At 43.1% G+C, this 26,326-nt stretch overlaps 1 protein-coding gene across 5 annotated transcripts in view; it reads left to right on the forward strand.

Annotated features, from left to right (window-relative positions):
• The window catches only part of SAMD11 (sterile alpha motif domain containing 11), a 175,729-nt gene that overhangs the window by 145,922 nt on the left and 3,481 nt on the right, over positions 1-26,326 (forward strand). For 4 of the 5 annotated variants that reach the window (XM_056542505.1, XM_056542506.1, XM_056542509.1 and 1 more), the window contains 5 exons: positions 11,087-11,202; positions 11,462-11,540; positions 12,065-12,768; positions 23,736-23,860; positions 25,260-25,370. In XM_056542505.1, coding sequence (XP_056398480.1) covers positions 11,087-11,202; positions 11,462-11,540; positions 12,065-12,768; positions 23,736-23,860; positions 25,260-25,370 — 1,135 coding nt within the window. The remainder of the gene's footprint in view (positions 1-11,086; positions 11,203-11,461; positions 11,541-12,064; positions 12,769-23,735; positions 23,861-25,259; positions 25,371-26,326) is intronic. The other variant, XM_056542507.1, reaches the window with a different exon arrangement.

The raw sequence follows: 26,326 nt of genomic DNA on the forward strand, positions 1-26,326 counted from the left end.
TGGGATTTTTTTTTACAATCCGTTTGTACCCGTCTGCACTCATTTCAGTTTTTTTGATGGCAGAAAAAACAGCACATTCAGTATTTTTTCTTCTGTTAAAAAAAACTGAAGAAAAAAAAGGATACTGTAAATTTTACATTGAAGTCTATGGAAAACGGATGAGCCTTTAATGTCATCAGTTTGCATCAGTTTTTTCAATCCGTTTTTTTCTGAGCATGCTCAGAACAAAAAAAATATTTTTTTGTTGTTTATTAACTGAACAATAACGGATACAAACAAATAACGTCCATTTGCATCCGTTATTGTCGTTTTTTTTTTTTTTTTTAAGTCCATATTTATTTTTGACAGGAGAAGAACAGCACGGGTCTAGACGGCTGTGTGAACGCAGCCTAAGCGAGGTTGGAAGGTTTGAAGATGTTAATCTCGCTCCTTGGAAAGATGACTAGGCTTATAGCTCTGGAAGGATGTGTAGGATCAGCCCCGGCAGTAGGATTGCATTAAGTATGACAGTGTTGTGGGAACACAAGTGAGCGAAGGGGCTTGCACTTTGGCTAACCCTTCCCATCATGGGGAAAGCTGCAGACACAGACACGCCAGTTGTGGGGATTGCATGGTTCCTGTCCAGCATAACTCCAGGAAAACCTCCCAACCTCTGTGTGGCCTGGAAGTCTTCCAGGGAAGTCAGAGGAATAGATGAAGAAAGCATGTTTGGGTGGGGGACAGAGGTGGAAGAGAAGGGAGCAAGTGTGTCTGAGGAGTAAGATCTGGCTCTGACCTCTACTTTCCATCTGGAAGGGAGTAAGACCTTCTCTGCTCTCCAGACTTGAGGAAGGGAACGAGATGGTTGTTTATCACCAGATAAAGGATCATTGTCTGGGCCGGGGCTGGATCTTCTGCCGTTGTTGCTGGCAGAAGACTAGTAAATAACGGCTGATTCCAGTAAGGAGGCGGGAGAGTCCTGGGGCTTTCTATAGGATCAGTGTTTGGCAAACAAAAACCGTGGTTGTTTTTCTTCTGTCTGGTGTAGACTTGACAGGGTGGGATTATCCAGCTCCCGGAGGGGCCTGCTGCCAGACAATTTTTTCCCCTAACTAAATAGCACGACGAGCCTGAAACTCATGTGACTGTCATCGTGAAGACTGGCTGAGCTTATTGCTGTCTTCATTTCATCTGTCATTGTGTTAGGGAAAAAGATTCCTTGTTCCAGCAAGGTCCAGTCAGTCCATGACCTTATGCGAAAATCTACCCCTTTACCACACACCTCAAAAAAGCATAAGTCGGTCTAAAAATTGGTGCTGGTCATGTGGGGCAGCATGGAAGCATTCACCATATTCTGAGTATAAGTTCAAACTGTAATGGGTAATAAATATTAGATAGTATTAACATATTTACTAAAAATAGGTGTCAAAGATTTACTAAAATAACATTTGTATACAAAGCAACTTAAGAATGCGCCAGATTTATCAAAGTGTATCAGGCTTATTGATAAATCTGAAGACTGTCTAGTCTAGGCCAACGATTTGTTGGCTTACCTCAAACCAGAATTGTGTACTAAAATGTCGACACATTTTCGGCACATCAAAACTCATGATAAATGTGTTGCAGGCATTTTTATGGTGCAGCTTCTTTCATGGTGCAAGATTGTTGGCACGTTTGCAATAGTACATCTGGGCCTGTGTCTTCAAAACATTGGCCCAGATGAACTATGGCTGTCACAATTTTGGCCCCAAATATGCTTAAAACTCTGGGGCACATCAATTGAGACACATTTATTATGCATAGTTTGCCAAAAAGAAGTGTAAAATGTGCCTTGTCTGATCAGGGGACGTGACATGTCAGAAAAAGGGGCACTATGCAGAAACAAAACTGGTGCCAGAAAGATATACACATATATTTTTAAATTACTCCTATAAAAAAAAAATATATATATAAAAATAAATTAGACCTACCAGTACTTATCAGCTGCTGTATGCCCTGGAAGAAGTCTTGCAGTTTTTTCAGTCAGATGCAGTGCTCTCTGCTGCCACCTCTGTCTGTGTCAGGAACTGTCCAGAGCAGGAGGAAATCCCCACAGCAAACTTCTCCTTTATAACTTTCTGGCACCAGGTGATTTGCATTTTTTTCCTCCAGAGTACACCTCTAAAATACAAGCTATACATCTAAATTTGGGAGCATTACTTATGCCTAAAGTAAGCCAACTAATAGATGGTAGGCATTAAATTAAACTAGATAGTGCAAACATAGACTAGACAGATATACTAGATTTATCAAACAGCATGAGCCACTGTTTAAGAACTAGACAACATTAGTGTTCTATCTGAATGTTGCAACTAAATGATCAACGCTTCACATTGCTACTGTCTTTGAATTGCATGTGAATGTTGACACTAGGTGGCAGTGTTCTACTAGAACTTAACAGGAGCCAGAATGTAATGCTTTTTACAGCAGATGAAAATCGATATTTATAATGTATGCCGGTTATGAGATAGCCATCGCGGTAGTATATATTATTATTATGATAGGCACTATTATCTTAATGAGCCATTTAATTATGCGCCCATTTACAATCCACGCTATGTGGTTGGAAGGGGTTAAAGTGAAGACGCAGGCGGCTAGCCTGGAGCACATAGCTGACAGAATCTCACCCCCCTCCCTTCCTCCTCCATTCCCAGTTCCCTCCCTCAGGCAGGGTGCGTGCGTGGAAGGTAGATTTATGGCTGTCGGAGATAGAAGGAATTGTGAGGGGTTGGAAAAGGCTTGGCATGGGGTTAAGATTCCATCCCATCTTCCTGTGTGGGAATTCCAGGAGAGGTAAAATGAGGAGGCACAGAATGAGGCCACAGTGTATCCAGGGAACTCTTATTACTCATACGTGTATCAGCTCCCCTATAGCAATCTGCAGAATATTCTGCAGGTATGGTGGGTGGAGCACACGATGGGTTAATTCCGAGTCCTACACAGAAGTAGACCTGGATCAGACAAGCCCTCCTGATTAGAAATCATCCACTTAGCATCCTTTGTTATTTGATCATGATGAAAATTGTCTGTTAAATGTCCATTTTAGTGCTGGACCTATCATACGTTATTCCAAGCGACAAATGCAATGGATGTACAGGGGATGGCATTGCATCCAGAATATAAAATCACAGGAAATTATAAGCACTTGTTTAGGTTGGCAAACCCATACGACCATAGTTTTTCTTACTCAGATTTCCAGGAATCCTGAATAGTTAATTTGGATAGTTATACAGCAGTATGGGGTCGGGATGTATACAGTAGTATGGGGTCAGGGATGTATACAGCAGTATGGGGTCAGGGGTGTATACAGCAGTATGGGGTCAGGGGTGTATACAGTAGTATGGGGTCGGGATGTATACAGCAGTATGGGGTCGGGATGTATACAGCAGTATGGGGTCAGGGGTGTATACAGTAGTATGGGGTCGGGATGTATACAGCAGTATGGGGTCAGGGATGTATACAGTAGTATGGGGTCAGGGGTGTATACAGTAGTATGGGGTCAGGGATGTATACAGCAGTATGGGGTCAGGGATGTATACAGTAGTATGGGGTCAGGGGCGTATACAGTAGTATGGGATCAGGGATGTATACATCAGTATGTGGTCATGGATGCATCACAATGTAAGTATGCTAATTTACCAGGGTTTTGGTAAAAGCTGGATGGCAATCTCTATAGGAATCCTAATGCTGCCAATGTCACCTAGATTGTTTAGGGGTATCCTGCAAACACATGCAGTACATAATACAATACATTATTGATAAGCAAAAAAAATAAGAATTCTCTTTCACCCAAGTCAAAGTGCATGTTATGCAGCTTGAAATGCGCCAAGGTCTTGATCATGTGATACAAAAAGATGTATAATCGTGGCCTAATCCTTTGTTGAAGTATAGTGGTGGTCTACAAACTATACACCTCCAGCTGTTGCTAAATTACAACTTCCAGCATGCCCGGACAGCTGTAGGCTGGGAGTTGTAGTTTTGCAACAGCTGAAGGTCAACAGTTTGGAGACCACTGAAGTATAATATACAAGTATAGAAAAAAAATTGCTGCTTTTATTTCAAGATAAAGCGCCACTCTTTTCTGTGGGATGTGGCTTGACATTGGTGCTTAGCCCCATTAAGGTGAATAAGGCTGAGCGGCAATTCCAAACACAGCCCATAGGCAAGATTGGTGGTCTTTGCTGGAAAAAAAAGACAGTTGTTTGTATAACCCCCATAATAATTGTATTATAAGGTATTTATATGTGAAAAATACACTGCTCAAAAACATAATGAACGAACTAATCGTATGAAATACTTTCGTCTTTACATAGTTTAATGTGCTAACGACAAAATCACAAAAATTATCAAGGAAAATCAAATTTATCAACCCATGGAGGTCTGGATATGGAGTCACCCTCAAAATCACAGTGGAAAACCCCACTACAGGCTGATCCAACTTTGATGTAATGTCCTTAAAACATTTCAAAATGAGGCTCAGTAGTGTGTGTGGCCTCCACGTGCCCGTATGATCTCCCTACAACGCCTGGGCATGCTCCTGATGAGGTGGTGGATGGTCTCCTGAGGGATGTCCTCCCAGACCTGGACTAAAGCATCCGCCAACTCCTGGACAGTCTGTGGTGCAACGTGGCGTTGGTGGATGGAGCGAGACATGATGTCCCAGATGTGCTCAATCGGATTCAGTTCTGGGGAACGGGCGGGCCAGTCCATAGCATCAATGCCTTCCTCTTGCAGGAACTGCTAACACACTCCAGCCACATGAGGTCTAGCATTGTCTTGCATTAGGAGGAATCCAGGGCCAACCAGCATATGGTCTCACAAGGAGTCTGAGGATCTTATCTTGGTACCTAATGGCAGTCAAGCTACCTCTGGCAAGCACATGGAGGGCTGTGCGGCCCCCCAAAGAAATGTCACCCCACACCATTACTGACCCACCGACAAACAGGTCATGCTGGAGGATATTGCAGGCAGCAGAACATTCTCCACGGCGTCTCCAGACATCTTGGTGTTCTCTGACAAATGCCAAACGTCCTGCACAGTGTTGGGCTGTAAGCACAACCCCCACCTGTGGATGTCGGGCACTCATACCACCCTCATGAAGTCTGTTTCTGACCGTTTGAGTGGACACATGCACATTTTGGCCTGCTGGAGGTCATTTTGCAGGGCTCTGGCAGTGCTCCTCCTGCTCCTCCTTGCACAAAGGCAGAGATAACGGTCCTGCTGCTGGGTTGTTGCCCTCCTACGGCCTCCTCCACATCTCCTGATGTACTGGCCTGTCTCCTGGTAGCGCCTCCTTGCTCTGGACACTACACTGACAGACACAGCAAACCTTCTTGCCACAGCTCACATTGATGTGCCATCCTGGATGAGCTGCACTACCTGAGCCACTTGTGTGGGTTGTAGACTCCGTCTCATGCTACCATTAGAGTGAAAGCACCGTCAGCATTCAAAAGTGACCAAAACATCAGCCAGGAAGCATAGGAACTGAAAAGTGGTCTGTGGTCACCACCTGCAGAACCACTCCTTTATTGGGGGTGTGTTGCTAATTGCCGATAATTTCCACCTGTTGTCTGTTCCATTTGCACAACAGCATGTGAAATTGATTGTCAATCAGTGTTGCTTCCTGAGTGGACAGTGTGATTTCACAGAAGTGTCATTGTTTTGTTTGTGTTCCTTTATTTTTTTTAGAGCAGTGTACATAATAAAGCACAACTTTGCCTAACTAAGTCAAACTAGAACACTGCCCCCTAATGTCTGTGAGAATAGTGCAATACTTATTTGCAGCATCACTGGACAGGAATGTCTCGCATTACAATGATGTTTTTGCATAAAATAAGGGTAAAATGCCCCCCCCCCCCCCCCCCCCCCTCACACACACTCAAGAGATTTAGCTATCAGAATCTATCTAGGGACAGGACAGGGTTAAGAAGGGCAATGGCTCATTTTAACCGTATAATGTGTAACCCTGTAATGACTTTAACTATTGATTATTTGAAGGCCATTAGCGCTTATTGTTAAAGAAAAGTCAATACTTTTAAAGCCTTGTGAACCATTTGTCTCCTGTTAAAGGACATATCAAATTTAGCAGCATGCAGCGCAAATCCCCTAATGCCGCGCACCGCTGTAGGAGCAGAAAGCGGAGAGACAGACACAGGATCCAAGGGCTGGATATCAGCCATTCCAGCACCAGAACCAAATCCGGTATCTACCCCCTGGCTTCCCGGGCTGATCCGCCATCTATGCTGAAACCTATTTCACACTCCAGTATTAAACAGAAATGACGTCCGCTGCGAAAAACGTATCTGCATCAGATTACTGTGTATACATGGGCGCAGGGGAAACCGCCTACTAACCACAGAACAGTGTGATATGTAAAGGGGAAAAGGACATTAAACATTTAGATTATTTTATCTTTATTCTTTATAGTGTCAGACAGTAATGTTTGTCAGTATGAGGAAATCCAAGAAAATGTCTATCCCCATGACCAGGACTATTTCTCATATTCCTTCAGTTAGAAGAGCCAAAAATCATTATATATTCTTACCTCTCTGGAATACAGACATTCCCTATACATGTCATTCTAGAAGTTCTTTCTTACATAATCAGTTTGGCAGCCATATTAAAGGGGTACTCCTCTGCTCAGCGTTTGGAACAGACTGTTCCGAATGCTGGAACCGGCATCGGGAGCTCGTGACGTCATAGCCCCGCCCCCTCATCCTGTCACGCCCCACTCCCTCAATGCAAGTCTATGGGAGGGGGCGTGACGGCTGTCACGCCCCCTCCCATTGACTTGCTTTGAGGGGGCGGGGTGTGACATCATGAGGGGGCAGGGCTATGATGTCATGAGCTCCCGGCTCCAGCGTTCGGAACAGATTGTTCCAAATGCTGAACAGTGGAGTACCCCTTTTAAACTAATATTCAAGAGGTGGTCAAATAAAGTGGACTTTTTCGGTGCTGTGCTGGTGAAGTAGTTTGGTGCATGACTTACTACTTTAGGGTCTATAGAACCGGCCATGCAGAAGCATACCATGTGAATGGGACATTTCCATATGTTACATCTATATACCGTATATAGTTATATATAGTTGATAATGTTGGAAGATGATCATCAAGTATAACGTAAAATTCTACTGTGTTGATTCACAGAGAGGCAAAAACCCCTATTAGGTGGAGTACCCCAATATCGTCTACTAGGGTTACAATTCCTTCCAGACAACAAATATGAAAGGCAGAATAAATCCCTGGATCAACATGTCATGTCCTGAAATCCTTTACCTTTTAATAAAATATTTTTCTAGAAAGACATTCAGGTCCTTCTAGAACAATTTTAAGAAGTCAGCCATCATACCATTGTGTGGCAGAGAGTTGCAGAGTCTCACTGCTCTTACAGTAAAGAATCCTCATTTATGAGAATGGTGAAACTTCCATTTCCCCTTATTCCAGAGGTCCCCAAACCAGTCCTTACGGCCACTAACAGTCCAGGATTTGAATCTTTCCCTATTCGATTCCAATGGAGAAATTAAAACACAACATAATTATTTGGTGGGCCTTGAGGACTGGGTTAAGGAGCACTGCTATAGATCTATAGGTCTGGGCATAAAAATATCAATATTAAGATCTCTGGGCTGTCCATCTATATATGTTGCACATGTATCTCAATGAATGTATATCTGTTGAGGTAGTGAGGATGCCCTTTGTATGTTTTTTCATTGGGGACCATACATACCCCTCAGATTCCACAGTAATGTGTATGAACACAATATGGTGTCCATTTTAATGTCAAAGTGCTATAACTCAGCTTTGCCACTCTCTTGAATAAAAATCCGCCATATTGTTTCCTGTTTGAGTTGCGATCGCAATTATATTTGTTGTTACCCAGAAACCGTTACGGCTAAGAAATGGCAGAAAAGATTTTTTTCAATGATGTGACAGGAGAGGACGACAGAAGGACGTGTATTTCCTGGTGAAATAGGGGAAACTCTCATTAATAATGGATTATAATGTAATGTGGATATGTTTATTTATGGTAATTTATGCATTAATTACATTCTATTTCGTACAGTCCTTGGTTGTATGAGGACGTTGTGAGTCACCATTACTCAGGCAGTGACTGACAGAGGAGGCAGTGCGCGGATCTGCCCTCCATAATTATGGAAATAACGGGAAGTATGTAAACACTGTTCATACATACTACGCGGTGACCGCTGCACTCAGAATTCACCGCCTCCTCCCCAGGGGTCCATCAGGGACTGTTTCTATGGCAACAGTGCACATGGACCAGGACAGGGTTAAGGTAGCTGTACAATACTTGGTAATGCCTTTTGGCTAGAAGTCTGTAAGAGGTGTCTGAGTGTGCAGGACCTGTGTGTCTGTGCTGAGAGCATCAGGGTCATCCATTCACTTCTGCATATTGCTAATACTGTGGCCCTACTTGGAAAATGAGAGCTTTACAACATAAGTGGTCGAATCTTCTCCGCCATGGTACAGGGTGGTAATGTCCTTCATGTACATTAGTAAAAAGTCTTCAGGCCCATTAACAGCAAAACATTTCAGCAAATGGATAAGAACCCCAAAAGATGTGAGGAGACTTATAGGCCATGGTTAAGGGGAGGCTGTCATTACCTTCATGCTGTCCCCAATGGCCATTGCCTTCCCCTCTGGCCTGGATTAATAGATTCCTCCCTATACCCAATCAAGATAAGAACCTGCCAGTGACCTCCCAATGACAGCATGAAAGTGATGACAAGTTGGCTTTATGCTTGGATCTTAGCGGTCAAATGTCATGAGCCCTACATGTGCCCTATTTCACATCAAACCAAATAGCCCATTAAAAGGGCATTACACCTTATATTTTGTCCATTTTGTACAATGACTTAAATTACCTTTGCTAGCTTGAGAACCAATGACCTACATAAAGCGGCCTAACGCATTCCCAATAACAGTGAAATGACAGCGCAGCTCCCTTCACATGTGATACATTGTGATTGCTCTCTCTTTTTTTTTTGGTGGGCTCTGAGATTCTACATGTTATGCTTGAGATTTTCTGTCACGTTGGTGGGAGCTGGAGAGGGAACATTACCATTCATGAATGTTGCGTTGTATGCAGAACCTAGAAGGTGTCGAAATGGTTAAACTCTGCCCAATTTCCCACATTGCATCCTATATAAAAGCCGCCTCACGTCTGGCAGCCTCGTCTCCCCATGATTACAGCTAATTACATCGACCGGACACCTCCTCGCCCCCGCCATGCAGCTTTAATTGACCGTTATTCATCTGCAGGCTGTCCGGGTGGCAGAGCACTTGGCAGCCCAGCGACAGAGGCCTCGGCTAATTGTCGGGCCTGGGGGATTAGGCCAGGTGATTACACACTTCACGGTGTAATTACATAAGCATCGCTTGGCTGCTGCCCCGGCTCGGAGCCGAAGGTCACTTTCTGCGTTACCTGAGATTAATTGGAGCTGCCAGTAGAGTGCGAGGAGCTGGCGGAGCGCTGATACGATTAGCAGGACGTTTCAGCAGCGAGGAATCGATGGCCGCTCTTCCCAGACAACACGAGCGGTGCAATTAGTTTAGTGCTGAGTGAGGGGAGCGCTGGGGGGAGGTAATAATATGTGGGGGCTTGTCTGAGAAAATAGGCTGGGGGTCAGCTGTATCGCACGCAGTAGGAATATCTTTAAATTTTATAGACTGACAGGAAAATGTTTGAATACGAATTTGGTTGCCAATGTTTTTCCTGGCTCCATTTGCCGTCGGCTATATGGACACAACCATATTTTTTCTCCATACAACCTACCTCCAATCATAATATGGCACCCATAAAAGTCTATGGGGGGCATACTATACCTCCAATTTGCTATGGCGAGACCCATGCATGTTGTCCCAATTATACTGGATAGCTGGCGGGTACGGTGCCATCAGACAGACTTTCTGATTTAACAAAAATCTCTAGTTGGGGAGTAGAATATTTGGTCACTGGGCCAATCTTACCTCATTTCATTGTCTGGATGATTATTTGAGGAGGGCATATAACACATTTGGTAAACAATAAGCATTGTCAACTGGCATGTGGCATAAGCCTACAGCATTAACAAACCCAGTGCAATTGGTCTTTTGGAACCTCGCCACATGGCTAACCTCACTGATATGAACCGTGAAGAAAAGTGAGAAGGGTAAAAAGGACATTATTCCTGAATATTTCTAGCAACAAGAGACGTTACCTGATGGCGGAATTGGTTATTGTGTGCGATTTTAATTGAGGTGTGTGGTATTTCATGGAGAGAAGAAAGGACAGAAATGGAGAGGAATAGCTCTTAGAATTGGGTCCCCTCCAAGATTAAAGAGGTTAATCTTAATGATGGTGGGTGGTGAGAGACCCATCTATCTCTGGCAGCTCAGAGTCATTAATGTTTTATTGCCTTATTACATTGCCAATGTGACTGTGTCGCCATGCCATGCCGTCGCACTCCTGTCTCGGTGTGAATTATGGGAGAAGTACCCAGATGTTGGAATAAGCCGCTCAGCTGTAAGAAATGTTTTGGCTTCTGAAGTATCGCTAATGTGTGAGCGCTTCTGGCACCATCAGTCTTTGCTATCTCCTGAATGTTAACACAGAACACACCTTGATCTCCACATGGGAGGGGGGTTACTAACTTTTTGTAAACTCTTGGCGGTACCTAAACTTTTCTATGAAAAATTTCTGACAAAATAGCCTTGTGCCTGACACGAACCTGTATACGTTGGAAAGCCTCAGAATACTACAATAAAATGACTTCCATTAAATTCTTTTAGCGATTTACTGACACAATTATCACAGTTACTACTTTCCAGTTATAATTGATATTGATGTTACCGTCAGGCTTGATTATGGAAAGACAAATACTTGATTCCATTTACTGTTATAATGGCCGTCTGTTCTGCCGGTATCGGTTTATTAAAATTCTAATGGCTCATAATGGTGTGAAAATATCACTTTTCTTGTCTTGGCTGTATTCATTATGTATGAGTACAGTATATCACAAACTATCTACAGTATGCATTTAATAGGAATGTACTTTTAATTATTTCCTAGGGAGATGTCTCACCCGCCTCCGCTGCTGTCTCCTCAAAATGCCCCTCACATTGCCTTGGGGCCCCACTTGAGACCACCATTTCTCGGGGTGCCATCTGCCTTGTGTCAGAGTCCAGGTATGTAAACATTTGCAGGTGTATATGGGCAGGGAGTGCCGGTCTATAATCCAGATTTCTGGCCTCAGTCTAGTCTTGGATCATTTGAGCTTTACTGTGTTTCATCCATTGGAGAATTATATATATATATATATATATATATATATATATATATATATATATATATATATATACATATGTGCAGATTTATTTTTTGAGACAAGACAGATGTTTATCTGGACTAGAAGGTTTATGATAGCTATTTTTTTTATTTGTGCAGGTTATGGTTTCTTGCAACCAGCCCAAGCTGAGATGTTTGCACGACAGCAGGAAATTCTACGGAAGCAGAACCTAGCCAGGTGACTATAACATTTCCTTCTCTGCCCAGGATCCTAAACCGTCCAAATAATAAAATATAGATACATTTGTACATCTCTTATGGCCACAAGTCTTGACCTGACTGCACATGTGATGCCCTGAAATGACAGCTGTCAGTTTCGGTCATCAGAACTGTGGTCGGATCTGGACTTATGGCCAAAAATGTGCCTGTGTTATGCAAGTCCGCACCCAGCCTTACAGTGCTGAAAACCACAACAATATATTGCAAGAGAAATTCCTTTTTTATTCCTGGCTATTATCCCCCTGTTTTTAGCTACTGTCATGATATGACTAGATGTTGGCTCCATGTGCACCCTGCAAGGCATTGCTGAATGGCATCGTTATATAATCGTGTTAGATATCATGAAAACATTTCATGGATACGGAATTATCTGTATACATTAAATGTTTAAATATAATTTAATACAATGCAATGATTTTGTCTTTACGCTCTTTAGCAACTACTCTGTTTAATTCAATTTGTTTCTTTATTTTTTTCTCAAAGACTTGAAATGTCGGCAGAAATTATACGCCAAAAGGAGCTGGAGAACCTACACAGGCAGCGGCTTTTAGCTGGTGATCCGCTGACACTTCACCCGGGTTTACCCCCTGACCACCCTGCACTGCGCAACATGCATGAGCTCCCCGAGGGTCACCCTTTAAGAGAGGAACTTAACAGAAGGAATGCAATGCTTGTCTTAAGACACAATAACACCCCACTACTCTCCCTAAATCATCAGGGGCTCCCTAGTGTGCCCCCTCCCAAGGAATCCCAAAGTGCAAGAAGGACAAGTCGAAAGTCTGCTCATCACCGGATGGAGCCTCAAGGAAACCATAGTGAAGCCAAGGAACTTTTGGATCAGCGTATAAGGGAGGGGGCATCTGATGGAAATGATGAGGAGATGAAAGATTCAGAGAGTGAGGCAGAGGAGAAGACAGACAGTCTTAGAGCTGACCGTGCTGCCTCCTCCTCCTCCCATGAACTGCAAGAGGGTAAAGATCCTCTCAAAGGAGGAGAGTCTCTAAAAGAGTCCAGTGACTCACACACCCACCAAAGCCTGTCATGTGGTCCATCAGAGTCACCTACTCATCTTTTGGGACCAGGAATCAACAAAGGAGATGCAAAATATTTGCCTTCCAGCTCAGTGCCTCCACCTCAGCCATTTCCCTTTGGTTTTCCCTATGCTGTTAACCCTTATTTCCACACAGGTAGGTAATGCCATGTATTGTCAGATCTACATTGCTGTTTAACTGTATAAAGGTATAAAAGGTACATTCAAAATCAGTATAGGGAATTATAACATAGCAAAATCTTGTGATGTTTGACTAAATAAAGAAGTCATTTTTTTCAAGGTGTTTTCCATTTTTCCTATTAAAGGGGGTACTCCGCTGCTCAGCATTTGGAACAAACTGTTTTGAACACTGGAACCGGCATCGGGAGCTTGTGACATCATAGCCACGCCCCCTCATGATATCACGCCCGCCCCCTCAATGCAAGTCTATGGGAGGGGGCGTGACAGCCGTCACGCCCCCTCCCATAGACTTGCATTGAGGGGGCGGGCGTGATGTGACATCATGAGGGGGCGGGGCTATGATGTCACGATCTCCCGACACCTTCTCTACAGTTTGGAACAGTTTGTTCCAAACGCTGTGCAGTGGAGTACCCCTTTAAGGAAACACCAAAAATTATTCAGTTGAGACCCCCGATAGTCAGTTATCTGTGGAGGAACCTGGCAGCCATTGTTTAATTTTCTTGCAGTGCCCCCACAGGAAAAAAGATTTATTATATAGTGCTCAATGGACTACTGGGTCCTGCGGATAACTGATGGAGGTCTTCCTTTATTAAATCAGAATGCCATAATAGGATATTTTGAGCAATATTTTATCAAATTATTAAGATAGATTCCTAATAAAGAAATATGTGACATGAATTTTCTAGGCACAGATCTAATATCTGACATGTGTGGGCATCTCACTGTGGCTGTGCTGTCTTTCTGAGGGATGGGTGACTGCTGGAGACCTCCGATGCCGCTTATCATTTAAAATGAACAGGCAGAGGGGTGTGCCAGTGCTCACTTAAAATGGACAATTGGAATATTGAGAAATCAATATATGACATATGTAGATCCATGAATTATTTAAGTGCTGTAGGGGGATTGACCGCTCACCTTTACCCAACGTACAGAGACCCTGTATTCCCTCCACCCTTCTTCTCTTCTTAGTCTGTCCGGGCACATGACAGCTGTAATTGAGTGAGACAGCTGTGCCGGGACTGGATTTAGCAATATTGATTTTGCAATACATTAGGAGAATGGAATTCCTATCACTGTTCCAAAGGCTTCCTGTTAAAGCAACACCTCCCCCTCGCCAGTCCTCATCAGACCCAACACCCGGGATCCTGAATGTCTCATTAAAGTGGAAACATTTCAGATAAAAATATATATACGTATATCTCATCTTTTCGGGGCTTATTCTTCATGGTTTTATGGTGACCCTATGGTTTGGACTATATAATATACTTATATATTGTATGTAGGCATTCCTATAGACCAGTGGTCTCCAAACTGCGGACCTCCAGATGTTGCAAAACTACAACTCCTTATATATTGTATGTAGGCATTCCTATAGACCAGTGGTCTCCAAACTGCGGACCTCCAGATGTTGCAAAACTACAACTCCCTATATATTGTATGTAGGCATTCCTATAGACCAGTGGTCTCCAAACTACGGACCTCCAGATGTTGCAAAACTACAACTCCCAGCATGCCCGGACAGCCGTTGGCTGTCCGGGCATGCTGGAAGTTGTAGTTTTGCAACATCTGGAGGTCTGCAGGTTGGAGACCACTGCTTTAGACTTATCACATGAATTATGCCCCTTAGGGTATGTTCACACTACGGAGTGCGAACGGAATCTCCGCTCGCAGAATTCAGCGAGCGGAGATTCAGTCTGGCAGCCAGCGGCGGCGGTAGGACCGCGCGGCACTGCGCCATCACCATTGACGGCTATGCAGTACTCGCGGACTTCCGCGCAAAGAATGAACATGTTAATTCTTTGCGCGGAACAATTTCAGCAGCGGAATTGTCTGCCGCTGAAATTCTGCAGTGTGAACGGGTCTCGCGGAGACCCATTGACACTAATGTTAAGTTCACACCACGGAATTCCGCCCGCGTAGCAGTCCCTATAATGACAAATAGGGAGGAGTATACATTATTTAGAAGAATCCATTGATATTGTATTTAGGATGCATTATTCTATGTTATGAATACTTAGCTGTCCAGGTATAGCATACCATTTACAGCAATGTTCCCCGACCTGTGGCTCTCCAGCTCTTGCAAAATGACAACTTCCAACTCGCACTGTCAGCCAAAGGCAATGCTTGGGAGCAGCGTATCGGGAAACGGTGATCTTACAGGGTACCATTTTAAGGAGACTTTTTTGTGTCGTACATCCTTACAGGAAAAGTTAGGTGGTACTGTAATGTCTTTGGGTTACCTGTTATAGTATTTAATCTTCTACCGGCCACTAGAGGTGCTGTATCATTAGTAAGTGCCCCTAGTGGTCAGTACAAGAAAAATATTGCCACAGGTATTCCATGCAAGGATTGCTTCAACAAATAAAATATAATGGTGACAAATGGCATCTGGTAGTGAACATAGGACACATTATGGCAACATTTAGCTTGCATTTTGTATAATTATCTATTAGCATGAAGGGGAGGATGAGATCACTTATTTTCCTGCACGACTCTGTAGCTGTAGGGAGAGACATACGACTGTCTGGGATTGAGCCCAACCATATTGGGATGTTTTGCTTGAACATTAAAGGCAATCTGTCCACTTGTAATTATGAAATGAGTTACAGATGCGTCAGATAGGTGACAGGATGACAATACTAAATATACCTTTCTTAGTGTTGATGGGTTTGCCACAACTTCTAAAACAATGGTTTGCACCCTGGGCTCTAGTGTCAAGGAGGTGGGTCTGAGCTGGTTGTGTCCTCCAGTATCACTTACCTTGGTCTCTCTAACCTGGTTAATTGACATATATGGCTTAGCTTACAGAACTGGGCCCTGTGTTCAAATCTGTTGCACTTAAACAGCTTAGCCCCGCCTCCTTGACACATGAGCCCAGGGATAAAATAATAATTTTATAATTTGTGGTAAACCTGACAACACTATGAAAAGTATGTTTGATGGGGTCATCCTGTCACCTATCTGATGGTGTATGCAGCACATATATTATATATATATATATATATATATATATATATATAATCATAAAGCTAACAGATTCCCTTTAAGGCTCCTATTGAGTGTAGCTACTGGTTGTCCACACTCTAGTGGAAATGCTTGATGGACGAATTGCTGTATCCTGATGCAGAAACTGCTAAGCAACTTGCAACCTTATGAACTTCCCCCTTATGAACCTAAGGCTAAGTTTCCACTTGTTTTTTTTTCTGGCAGTTTTTGGAATACTGCCACTGCAGTTTTTGAGCCAAAGTAAGAAGTGGATCAATAAGGGAGGAGAAGTGTAAGTCCTTCCTTTATATGTCCTATTCCTTTTGAATACACTTCTGGCTTTGGCTCAAAAACTGCAGTGGCAGATATCCAAAAACTGCCAGAAAAAAACCCAAGTGGAAACCTAGCCTACTGGTTAGGGTTTTATTCATTAGACTCCTTGGCCATTCCATGCTGTGTGCATAGGGATCTTTAACCTGAATTAAATCTGGCTTGGTTACTACTCTTGCACTGTGTATCATTGTAAAATGCTGCGATAGACATCCAAAATGCACTGAGCAATGCCAACCATTGGTTCCCATGATCCACCCATGAGAGAAGAATGAGGAGGACTGAACTTTCACTCATAGCTTTGGCTGCACAAGTGGTGTTCAACAAGTTTAGTGTAAAATTTTTAACTCCTTAGGTGGCCTATCATTTTACCATTGGCTTAAACTTTATTATTGAAACTGGCCATAGTTTAACTTTAGGATGACTGACTGGCATAGTCAATGAGATGAGTAATAGTATCAGTCGATACTGCAGAAGTATGATTTATAAAAAGTTCTGTTTCTTTTAGCCAGGAGGCCTTTGTAAATTTGGCTGTGCCCACTGATCATGTAGAGTTCACCTTGGAAGGAACGTAATGCTCAGGTTTTGTACTAATGGCACCATCCACAGAATCTATTGGTACTCTTCATAAATGGACGCAAAACTAGGTAAACACTTTTGTACAGCTAAGTCAGCTCCTCATAATTTTAAGTCTAGTTTAACCCTTTCCAATGCAAAGCCCACTTGATGTTGCCTTGAAGGCCAATGCAGCTATAACTGCTATAGGCGCATCAAAAAAGTAAATCTTCCTTCTTTGTCATCCGGCCAGAAGACAGGAGATAAAACCACATGGTATGTAAATCTGCTCCAAAACTTTTTAGGAGATTTTATATCACATTGGCTTTTTATCAGCTGGCAAAGAAACATCCCAGCTCTTTTCTTCATCAGAGTAGATCTCTGGAGCTGCAAATACTATAGGCCCCGCTACGCATTAGAAAGTCTACTCATCCACACGGAAGTTTCTTACTAAAAACTCTTTCATCTGTACCATTCTTTTTACCACCCTCCCGTGTTGATCATCTCAGTCCATATTTAGCTATACAATGAGATAGACAGTTACTAAAGATGTGAACTCTCATGTGATTCTCCATAGCTTCATCATTGTTTGTGTTGTTGTTGTGATGCCAGATGAATCAGATAAATCCTGATGTCTCCTAGAACAATGAAACAATGGAACATCTGTTGGATATCAGTTTTGACTGCAATAGATTTTTTTTTTTCTAAATTTGGTCAGAATTCCTAGAAGATTGCTGGCTAAAGGGGCACTCCACTGCTGCAGCATTCGGAACATTTTGTTCCGAACGCTGTGTGCGGGCTACCGGGGGTCGTGATATCACGGCCACGCACCCTCAATGCAAGTCTATGGGAGGGGGCGTAGCCCCCTCCCATAGACTTGCATTGAGGGGGTGTGATGTCACGAGGGAGTGGCCGTGACAACACGATCCCTGCAGCCCGCACCCAGCAACCCAACGCTTGGGCAGTGGAGTACCCCTTTAACTTCTGCCCGCTAAGGAGAACATCAAAGTTGAAATTACCATCATGTGATGCTTCTTGTGGCATTTACACAGTGAATCTATGGAACATAAGATTCGGTGTGCTCAAGGTGTTTTTGCCATGATTAAGGGTAGCAATACCCGAAACGTGTAGGATATTCGCTCTGTATCTGATTTTATGCCAAATAAATCCCAGAAGCATCGTACATTGTGTGCTGGACGTTCCTTTCCTGTGCGTTTTTGAAACTGGTTAGTTCTTTTTATTGTTCTCGTTGAGTTAAATCTGGAGAATGCTTGATTCCTATTGGTTGGGTATATATGCATCTGGAATGAGCAGTGGTAAAGACGAAAACCCAGTGGTTGGAGGCATCTTTGATGAGTTTGTTGTCCATAATCTTAATGAATTCTTTGTCCTCTATTGAAAGGGTCCACTTATCACTGGTACTATAGAACACTTATCCCCTGATATCCGTGACACAGCTATGATTTTGTGTGTTGTTAAGAAATATCATGCTTGAATCAGTTCTTTTATATCTCAATGTCATGGACACTGTCTGTCGTAAGAGTTGAGCCCATTTCCCAATTCATAAGTCTTGAAGATCTTGCTAACTGAATTATCTCCTACAGTAACGTAACCAATGTCTAGTCTTTGAGCATAGGGAGCATCATGAGGACCATTGTATTAATTATATATACCTTGTGATCTTTAAGCATGTCTATACCCAAGTCAAGCTAGATGGTTCCATTCTCATCAAGGGGCGGTATGTAGTCTGCAATGTGTCTCTGGTGGGAATGATAGTGTGCTCCTCAGGTGTGGGAATCTTAGGCTGGGTTCACACAACGTTTTTGCAATACAGTTCCCGTATACGTTTTCAATTTGAAAACAGTACAGAACCGTATTGAAACCCTTATGCATTGATTCTCCATTGAAAACCGTATGCCAAAAGATGCATCAGGTTGTGTCCGTTTTGCATCCTGTTCAGTTTTGTCAGTTTTTTCCCATACCCAAAGCCGTAGCCTACCATGGTTTTTGGTCCGGTTGAAAAACCGTATTGAAACGTATACATTTTATTTTAACATGGGAGTCAGTGGGAACCGTACAGAACCATATGTGCGTACGGTTCCATACGGTTTTTGACTTTGCACAGTTTTTTTCTTTGAATTTGAATCAAACAAGTGAAACTTTATTCATAATGGAGTGAAAAGTTAAAAACTTTTTCTTAAAAAAACGGATGCAACCGGACTTGATTTTTCAAACCATATATGGTTATCAACTTTATACGGATTACAATTTGTACACAGGTTTTGATACAGTTTAGTCAGCTTTTGAGGAATCAGTTTTTTTATGAAAAATCTGATACGGGAACTGTATTGCAAAAACGTGGTGTGAACCTTATCCTTATTGTTTGGTAGCTGGTCACAATTATTGTTGGAAGAATCCTGGATATTACCTTGTACAGATGATATGAAGAAGTTTTTCGTTCTTATTGAAGTAGTCATGTAGCCATCACACGTACCCAGAGTATAAGGCTCCGGTATAATGCTGAGCTATGTGAAGAATTCTGATCATCCAGCAAAACATACATACTAACACTTTTCTCACTGTCCTGCTGGTTCAGTCCTTCTTCACACACCTCAGTATATGGTATTCTTGTAGAATCTTGGATTTTAAGCAAAAGGGTAAAGAGCTGACACGTATGTCACTACTATATTCAGAGCACGTTCTCTGGCAAAATGCTCCGCCAAGACACAACACTTGAAAGTTCTATGATTTAAAAAAAATTCCTTACGCATATGGAGTGATTTTTTTTTTCCCTAAGTGCACAAATTTTAACAAGATGGGGCTCCTTATGGAGAAGACATTGTTGATTTGGCTTCTGAAATCCTTGCACTGTGAAGCGTGAGGCGAGGGTGAGATATTCTTTTGACAAATACACTATTCCTTAAGTCCTTATATTTTGCTGCAGCACTTTCAGTCCCTGAGAATTTGACCCAGGTGGTTTAGTCTAATTTAACATGAAGCTTGACTTGTTTCTCATTTAAGCTCATATCCTTAGTGAATTTTGAGGGAAAAAAGAAAAAAGTGGGAAGAAGACTTCTGTATATTGCAGAGTAGTTTGGCCACCACTGGATTAACACTATGAGCAGGTAGATATGGATTTGTTTTAGGTCATTCTAGTATTCACTAAGGTGATTGCTTTGGTCCAAAAACTTAATTGTAAAGTTGAATTGTCTTAAAGTTGTTGTCATATTCTAGAGAGGTTACAATTTAAATTACCTCGGGACTGTCGTAGATCGGCTCAGGTGGTTTCCATGCCATATTCAGGCCTATGACTCGATCATCATTGTAAATAGATTTTCGTCTTGATCTATTCTGCTGAAGGAGGACCCCTATGTTGGAAAAACCCCTTTAATAATCTCATGGTGGTTTTATGTACCTTATAAGGTCCACTATTAGGTCTACAAGTGATTGGTTAGCATTGCTCATATGCTCAGTAGAGATATATGGGAAGTATACCTCTGGAATCTTATTATGGATCATAGATGGTCTGACGTCTGTAATATATGGCTGCGGCAGTGCAAACTTGGGTACCTTGAAAGGGTAGGAATAACCTGCATTGTGAGCAGATAATACATTCGCCTGACCTTTATCAAAGACCAGTATGACATCTTCCTGTAGATGCTGCCCCACGTGTATAGATGCAGGCTTGAGAATACTAATGTAAGTTTTTCAATTTTGCTATAGTTGATACTTGTTCCCTTTCTTTCTTTGGGAATTTGCTTTAGTACAGGCCATAACAATGACAACTTTAGAGCATATTTATCATTTCAAGTGACCTTTCAGGAGAAGCAGCACTATATATAGCTTGTATATGGCACTTTTTAAGCAGATTTCTGCTCAGCAGGCTTTATCTCTAATTTGCAGTTCTCCCAGAGCTCGTGGGCGGAGCTCTCTTCTCCATAGATGTGTATTGCTTGTCTTACAGACATAGGACAAAGTTGAGCTGATTTTATAGTGGAAGAAGCTTGATAAAAGAAGAAATATGCATTTTTGTCTAATAAGATGTATTACAAAGTTTCTTATATCCACTTTACTACAGACTTTGATAGATCTATGCCTGTCAAAGTCTGTTCAAATGGAAGAACTCATTTAAAGATGAGCGAGAGAGAGTGAGAGAGAGCTTTCTTGATGATTTAGAGTATCCACCCAGTATCGTTGGTGGATGTAGAAGGGTGAGATCTAGTTTCATGTTTATATGCAACCCTGTCGTCAGCCCTGAAGACCCAGTCTGAATACAGCATGTACAGCCTTGGAGCCCAGATAGCTGAACCCACCAGGCTAACTTTGGTAGGAGTTTATGAGCTTACTGCGTACAATATATACATTGAACTCAATATATTGGTATACAGAAAGCTCCCTCTAGTGGTGACTGCATGCAGTCAAAATGTTATGATCAGTCTTTTTTAGGGAGGAACATCAGTGACTGTTGTAGAAGTGTCATACTGCAGCATTAAGGGGGTACTCCAGTGGAATTATTATTATTATTATTTATTTTATTTTTTTTATCAACTGGTGCCAGAAAGTTAAACAGATTTGTAATTTACTTCTATTTAAAAATCTTAAACCTTCCAGTATGTATCAGCTGCTGTATACTACAGAGGAAGTTGAGTAGTTTTCAATCTGACCACAGTGCTCTTTGCTGACACCTCTGTCCATGTTAGGAACTGTCTAGAGCAGGAGCAAATCCCCATAGTAAACCTTTCCTGCTCGGGACAGTTCCTGACATGGACAGAGGTGTCAGCAGAGAGCACTGTGGTCAGATTTAAAACAACCCAACTGTTGATAAGTACTGGAAGGTTTAAGATTTTTAAATAGAAGTAACTTATCAATCTGTTTAACTTTCTGGCACCATTCAATACCAAATTGTTTTCCACCGGAGTACCCCTTTTAAGAGCAGTAAACTCCACACTGTGGACCTTCAGATGTGGCAAAACTACAACTCCCAGCATGCCCGGACAGCCGTTGGCTGTCCGGGCATGCTGGGTGTTGTAGTTTTGCAACATCTGGAGGTCCACAGTCTGGAAATCATGCAACATTGATGACCCTTTTTCTTGACTCCAGAGCGATGCTCCTTGTGATTTTCTTCATTTCCATGTGTGTACTGCAATAGTCTTGAAAGGGTTAAAGGCCAGCTCCAGGATGATGGAAGCTGCCAGCTCCGTCATGGTTTTAGAGATCCTGTGAGCCCTATAAAGTTGGGGCCAGGGCAGCCTGTGCAGCTGTGCATCCTGTCACTGTGCTGTAATACTCCCCTGACCTCTGTGCTCCATGTGTCTGCACGGCTCAGAGATGTGAGAAGAGGCGAGGGAGGGGGTGTTTATCAGTGCCAGTCCTGGCCCCCATCCTGTCTGCCTCTGACTCTCTGTGACCGACCTTGTCTTCCCCCTAGTGTGAGATATGGGACTGCCAGAAGCCAATCCCCCCACCCTTTCGTTTCTACCCACACACCCCGGGGACAGCTCAGGAAGCTAAAATCCTTTCTATCGATCCTTGGCCCTGAGTACAATTAACACAACCTGGCATGAGCTGCTCTCACCACAGCCCGCCGCCGCTCCCTCCCCTGGCGGAGACCAGAGGGGGTTATGTACTCAGCCTGGGTGAACGTCATGTTTGGGATGTACAACCTCTATAGTATAATATATTCGGGGACATACTACGGGGTAAACTATTCTACGTTCATGTGCACACAAGAGAAGCTGAGCCGTACTTGCCGTTGGACTCCAATGTGAACATAGCCCAAGAAATCATGAAGCCTAGGTTAGTGGTATATGTCGGAAAAATGGTATGTTGACATATACCGCACCCACACCGGATCAATTGCCAGTAATCTATTAGTGACTATGTTCGGTCAACTTCCGAGTGTATGTACAGCTTTTTTTTTTGGTCACCCTTTTGAGTCCTGCAAAAGAAACTGTATATGCAACTTAAAATGGATCCAGTGTGGGTAGACCACAGTAGACGTCAACATACTGTGGTACCGATTTGCCAACGTATACCACCAATGTACTGCTGGTTTAAATGTGAACTTGTATGTCTGCCACATACCCAAACAATCATCTCAGTGGTCGGGACATAGTCTACTAGTGACCGCGCTTGGCCCGTTACAGTAATTTTGTGGGACTGAGAAGTGTGGCCTGCTGTGATGCCGATGTATACAGTGAATGTAGACCAATAATCAATGTGAACATAATCTTACATAGGTCTGCGAGTAACCTCAGTGCAAGGAATCTGTAAATTGCCAATCCACCTCTGCTACACCTGTCTGCATACAAGTTTAACTCTTTCGGACCCACATCTTGCACCACATAGTAGTAGACAGTAATTGCACTTGTTAAAGCGAGCGCAGGCAATTACAGGTAGGCTTGTTAATCTCATCCCAGGCCCGGGTCTCAGAGTAGCTGACAGCTCCGCCATCTCCCTGCTGCCAGACATAGTGGCAACTCCTGGGCCGCCAAGAGCCTAAGGAAGTGGCTAATTGGGAAGTTGTTCCCAGCTCCAGCCATCCACCTCCTTAAGAGACGACGGTGCTTGGAAAGCCAGCGGCGGGGTCTGACCTCAGGCTGTGCGCAGAATAATTGAGCTGAATTTATTTTTGTTCCATGCCAGACCATTGAAAACGCGCTGACCTCCGTGTCGCACCTTCCCCATCACATACACACACGCATACTCTTTATCTACCAGGGGCATTTAGGTCTCTAGCTACAATTTTCCACTCTTCTTGGAGAGTTCTACCAACAAAGCATTGTGGGAGCCCAGAGTTTGTACCCGGCATGGTGTTGACAGGTCATTAAAGATGGATGTTAGGCTACAGAATATGTTCATCTTGCTGCCTCCTTGTTTTCTTCATGGGATTTTAATGATTAATGCCTCTTTTCCTCTCTACCCTTCTTCCCCCTCTGCTTTTCCTCATACAACCTCGTCATCCTTCTTCTCCTTGTCCTTCTATCATTCCCCCACCTCCATCCATCACCCTTTTTGTCTGCTCATCTTCTACACCCCCCTTCCCCTTGTCAGGTGCCATGGGGGGGCTCTTCCTGGATGGAGAGGAGAGTGTGGTGCTGGAGGACCTCAGCAAGTGGACAGTGGAAGACGTCTGCAGCTTTGTAGGCAGTCTGTCTGGCTGTGCTGAATACACACAGGTAATCCATATGACTCCTCTTTTGTATATGGCTCCACTCTTCTGTTCACTACGTTCCCATTCTGCCCTGTCTCCTTCTATAAAGCTCTATTCATGCCCTTGTGACTGGCTTCTTGCTGGTATGCCACTTATTCCTCATTAGAGGATGTATCGGGAACGTGAAGCTTTATTGCTCATTAGGGGGTAGAGGATGCCCTCCAACCGTCCCTTTTTACTACCCCCCCCCCTTCTTTCTTCGTTCTGCTCTTTAAGGGGAGGCCAAGGGCTGCTGTTTTTTCCTTTTTCCTTTTCCCCTGTGCTAATCCCCTCATGACATGCTTCATTAAAACCACCTGCACCGTCATACTCCTCCTCCCCCCCATCCCTCCCTGCAGCTGGGCCAAAGAGTAAGACAGGCTACAAGTCAGAGTCGGGGAGGAAGCGGAGAGGTGGGGGTCAGGCCAGCAGGACTACACACAAGAGCGCTGCCTGTGCATGCAAAACACTCCGTATAGGAATTGAGGGAAAAGACTGGGATGAATACATTTGTGGACATGTACGAACGGTTCAAAGCAGTGAATGAGCATAAAACAGGCAAAATATCGACAGGTTGTACACGTCTCTTCTGCCTCCGCCCTGAGGTGTTAGACCTCATCTCCCTTGGCTGTGTCCTGCACAGATGGAGCAGCTGTGTGGAAGAGAGGATGTGTCCAAAGAATAAGAGGCTAATATAGAATTTTATCATTTCTTTATACTATAGTTGCAAAGGCTCGTACGTATAAAAGTAAGCCCTAGATTATTGCTATAGTTATATTACAGCTGCCAAAAGTCCTGAAACTGTCAGATAAATGCAATTTTGCAGAAAAAAAATATTCTGTACAAGAAGCAGTTGTAGGGAAACAGCATGCGGCACAGTGAGACAATACTAAAATTGCGATCTCCCCCCCCCCCCCCCCAAAGAGATAGCACATCATGCAGTTTTTGCAAACCGCCACATGTCCTGAAGCAAGCGGGTTCAGCTATCTTGTGTGACTTTATCCATCACATACCTTTCAATCTAACAATCGCAACTGCATAGGAAAACAAAACAACGGCCAAGTGTGAACAGAACGTAATTCAGTGTATTCAAGAAAACGTATCATTGAAAAGGGTCAGGGATACTATCATATGGGCCAAATAAATAAATAACTGTCCTAAAGGTTTGTATAGTTTCTGCCACTAACCTCCGGCTAAATATACTTACCTTTTTGTTCAGTCTGAATTTGAAATGTGATGACACATTGTGAGTGATACTATGTGGTATTATAGATTTTATTACTTTCTTGCTATATCTCCTGCCTCTTGACATTCAAACCAATGTAATGAATTGTAGCGTTTTGTTAAGGCCTCAATCATTTACAGTTCATCTCTTCTTTCTGTAGGTTTTCCGGGAGCACTGTATAGATGGGGAGACCTTGCCTTTATTGACAGAAGAGCACTTATTGAATAACATGGGTCTTAAGCTTGGCCCGGCACTAAAGATCAGAGCACAGGTACGTACAAGTGTATTCCTACTGTCCATTACACGTCTGTATCTCAGTGACTGACAGAGCATTATCCTGTAGAAGAGAGAAAGCTATAGGTCTCTAGTGAAGCCTACAGGTACTAGATCTTGTTGTGTGCAGATCGTTAGGGTAACAATAACAGTAAAAATGTAGGTATCCACCTACGAAAGGACATCTACATGGTGCTTCTCCCTAAAGAACATGTGAAGTCCATGGAAACAAACAAATATGCCTTTATTCTATTGCTCCAACGCGTTTCGGATTCCTACAGGATTCTTCGTCAGGTAGTTGTAGTTTCACAATAACTAAAGAAACTACGGTTTGACGGATTATTGGGTCGGAGTAGATACGAGCATATATACAGTTAGATTTGCTGAATGTGAATCGAATGAATCGGCCATCGATTTGTTTGGTCTTGAAAAAGCTGCTTTGCTGCTTTCCAAGTGTTCAGCTTCCCTGTAAAGCTCTGAGGTCTCCTAGGTCTGTGTCTTACCGGACCTGTTTGACGATTCTGAACACATGGAAAGCAAAAGAATGTTGATTCATTGGATTAATCTTACTTTACCGGAAAGTATGAATCAAATACATCGTACTTGTTAGATATATACTGTAAATTGCAGGTACGGTGTTGGTACAGATTGTATACCGCAATCCCCTGTTAGTGTATTGGGACCTTCCAGTGGCACAGAGAGAAGCGTCAGACTGTAGGACACACATACACAATATAATAGGATTGTGCTGTGGCCTGCAGGCCTTATAATAAAGTGGTAACTGCAGTTTATAGCTTTCCCTTCAGCCCTGGCTGTTTATGATGGTGTAATAAAAAGGTTCTTTGGCCAATTGTTCCCCGTGGATCAATTCGTTAGAAATGTGCTGCAGTTTAACAGGTCAGGGAGGGGCCTGCAAGGGAGGCTTCCCTCCAGGGCCAGATTATTGGATTTGGG

Source organism: Hyla sarda, chromosome 10, assembly GCF_029499605.1.
Source record: "Hyla sarda isolate aHylSar1 chromosome 10, aHylSar1.hap1, whole genome shotgun sequence".
Lineage (NCBI taxonomy): Eukaryota > Metazoa > Chordata > Amphibia > Anura > Hylidae > Hyla > Hyla sarda.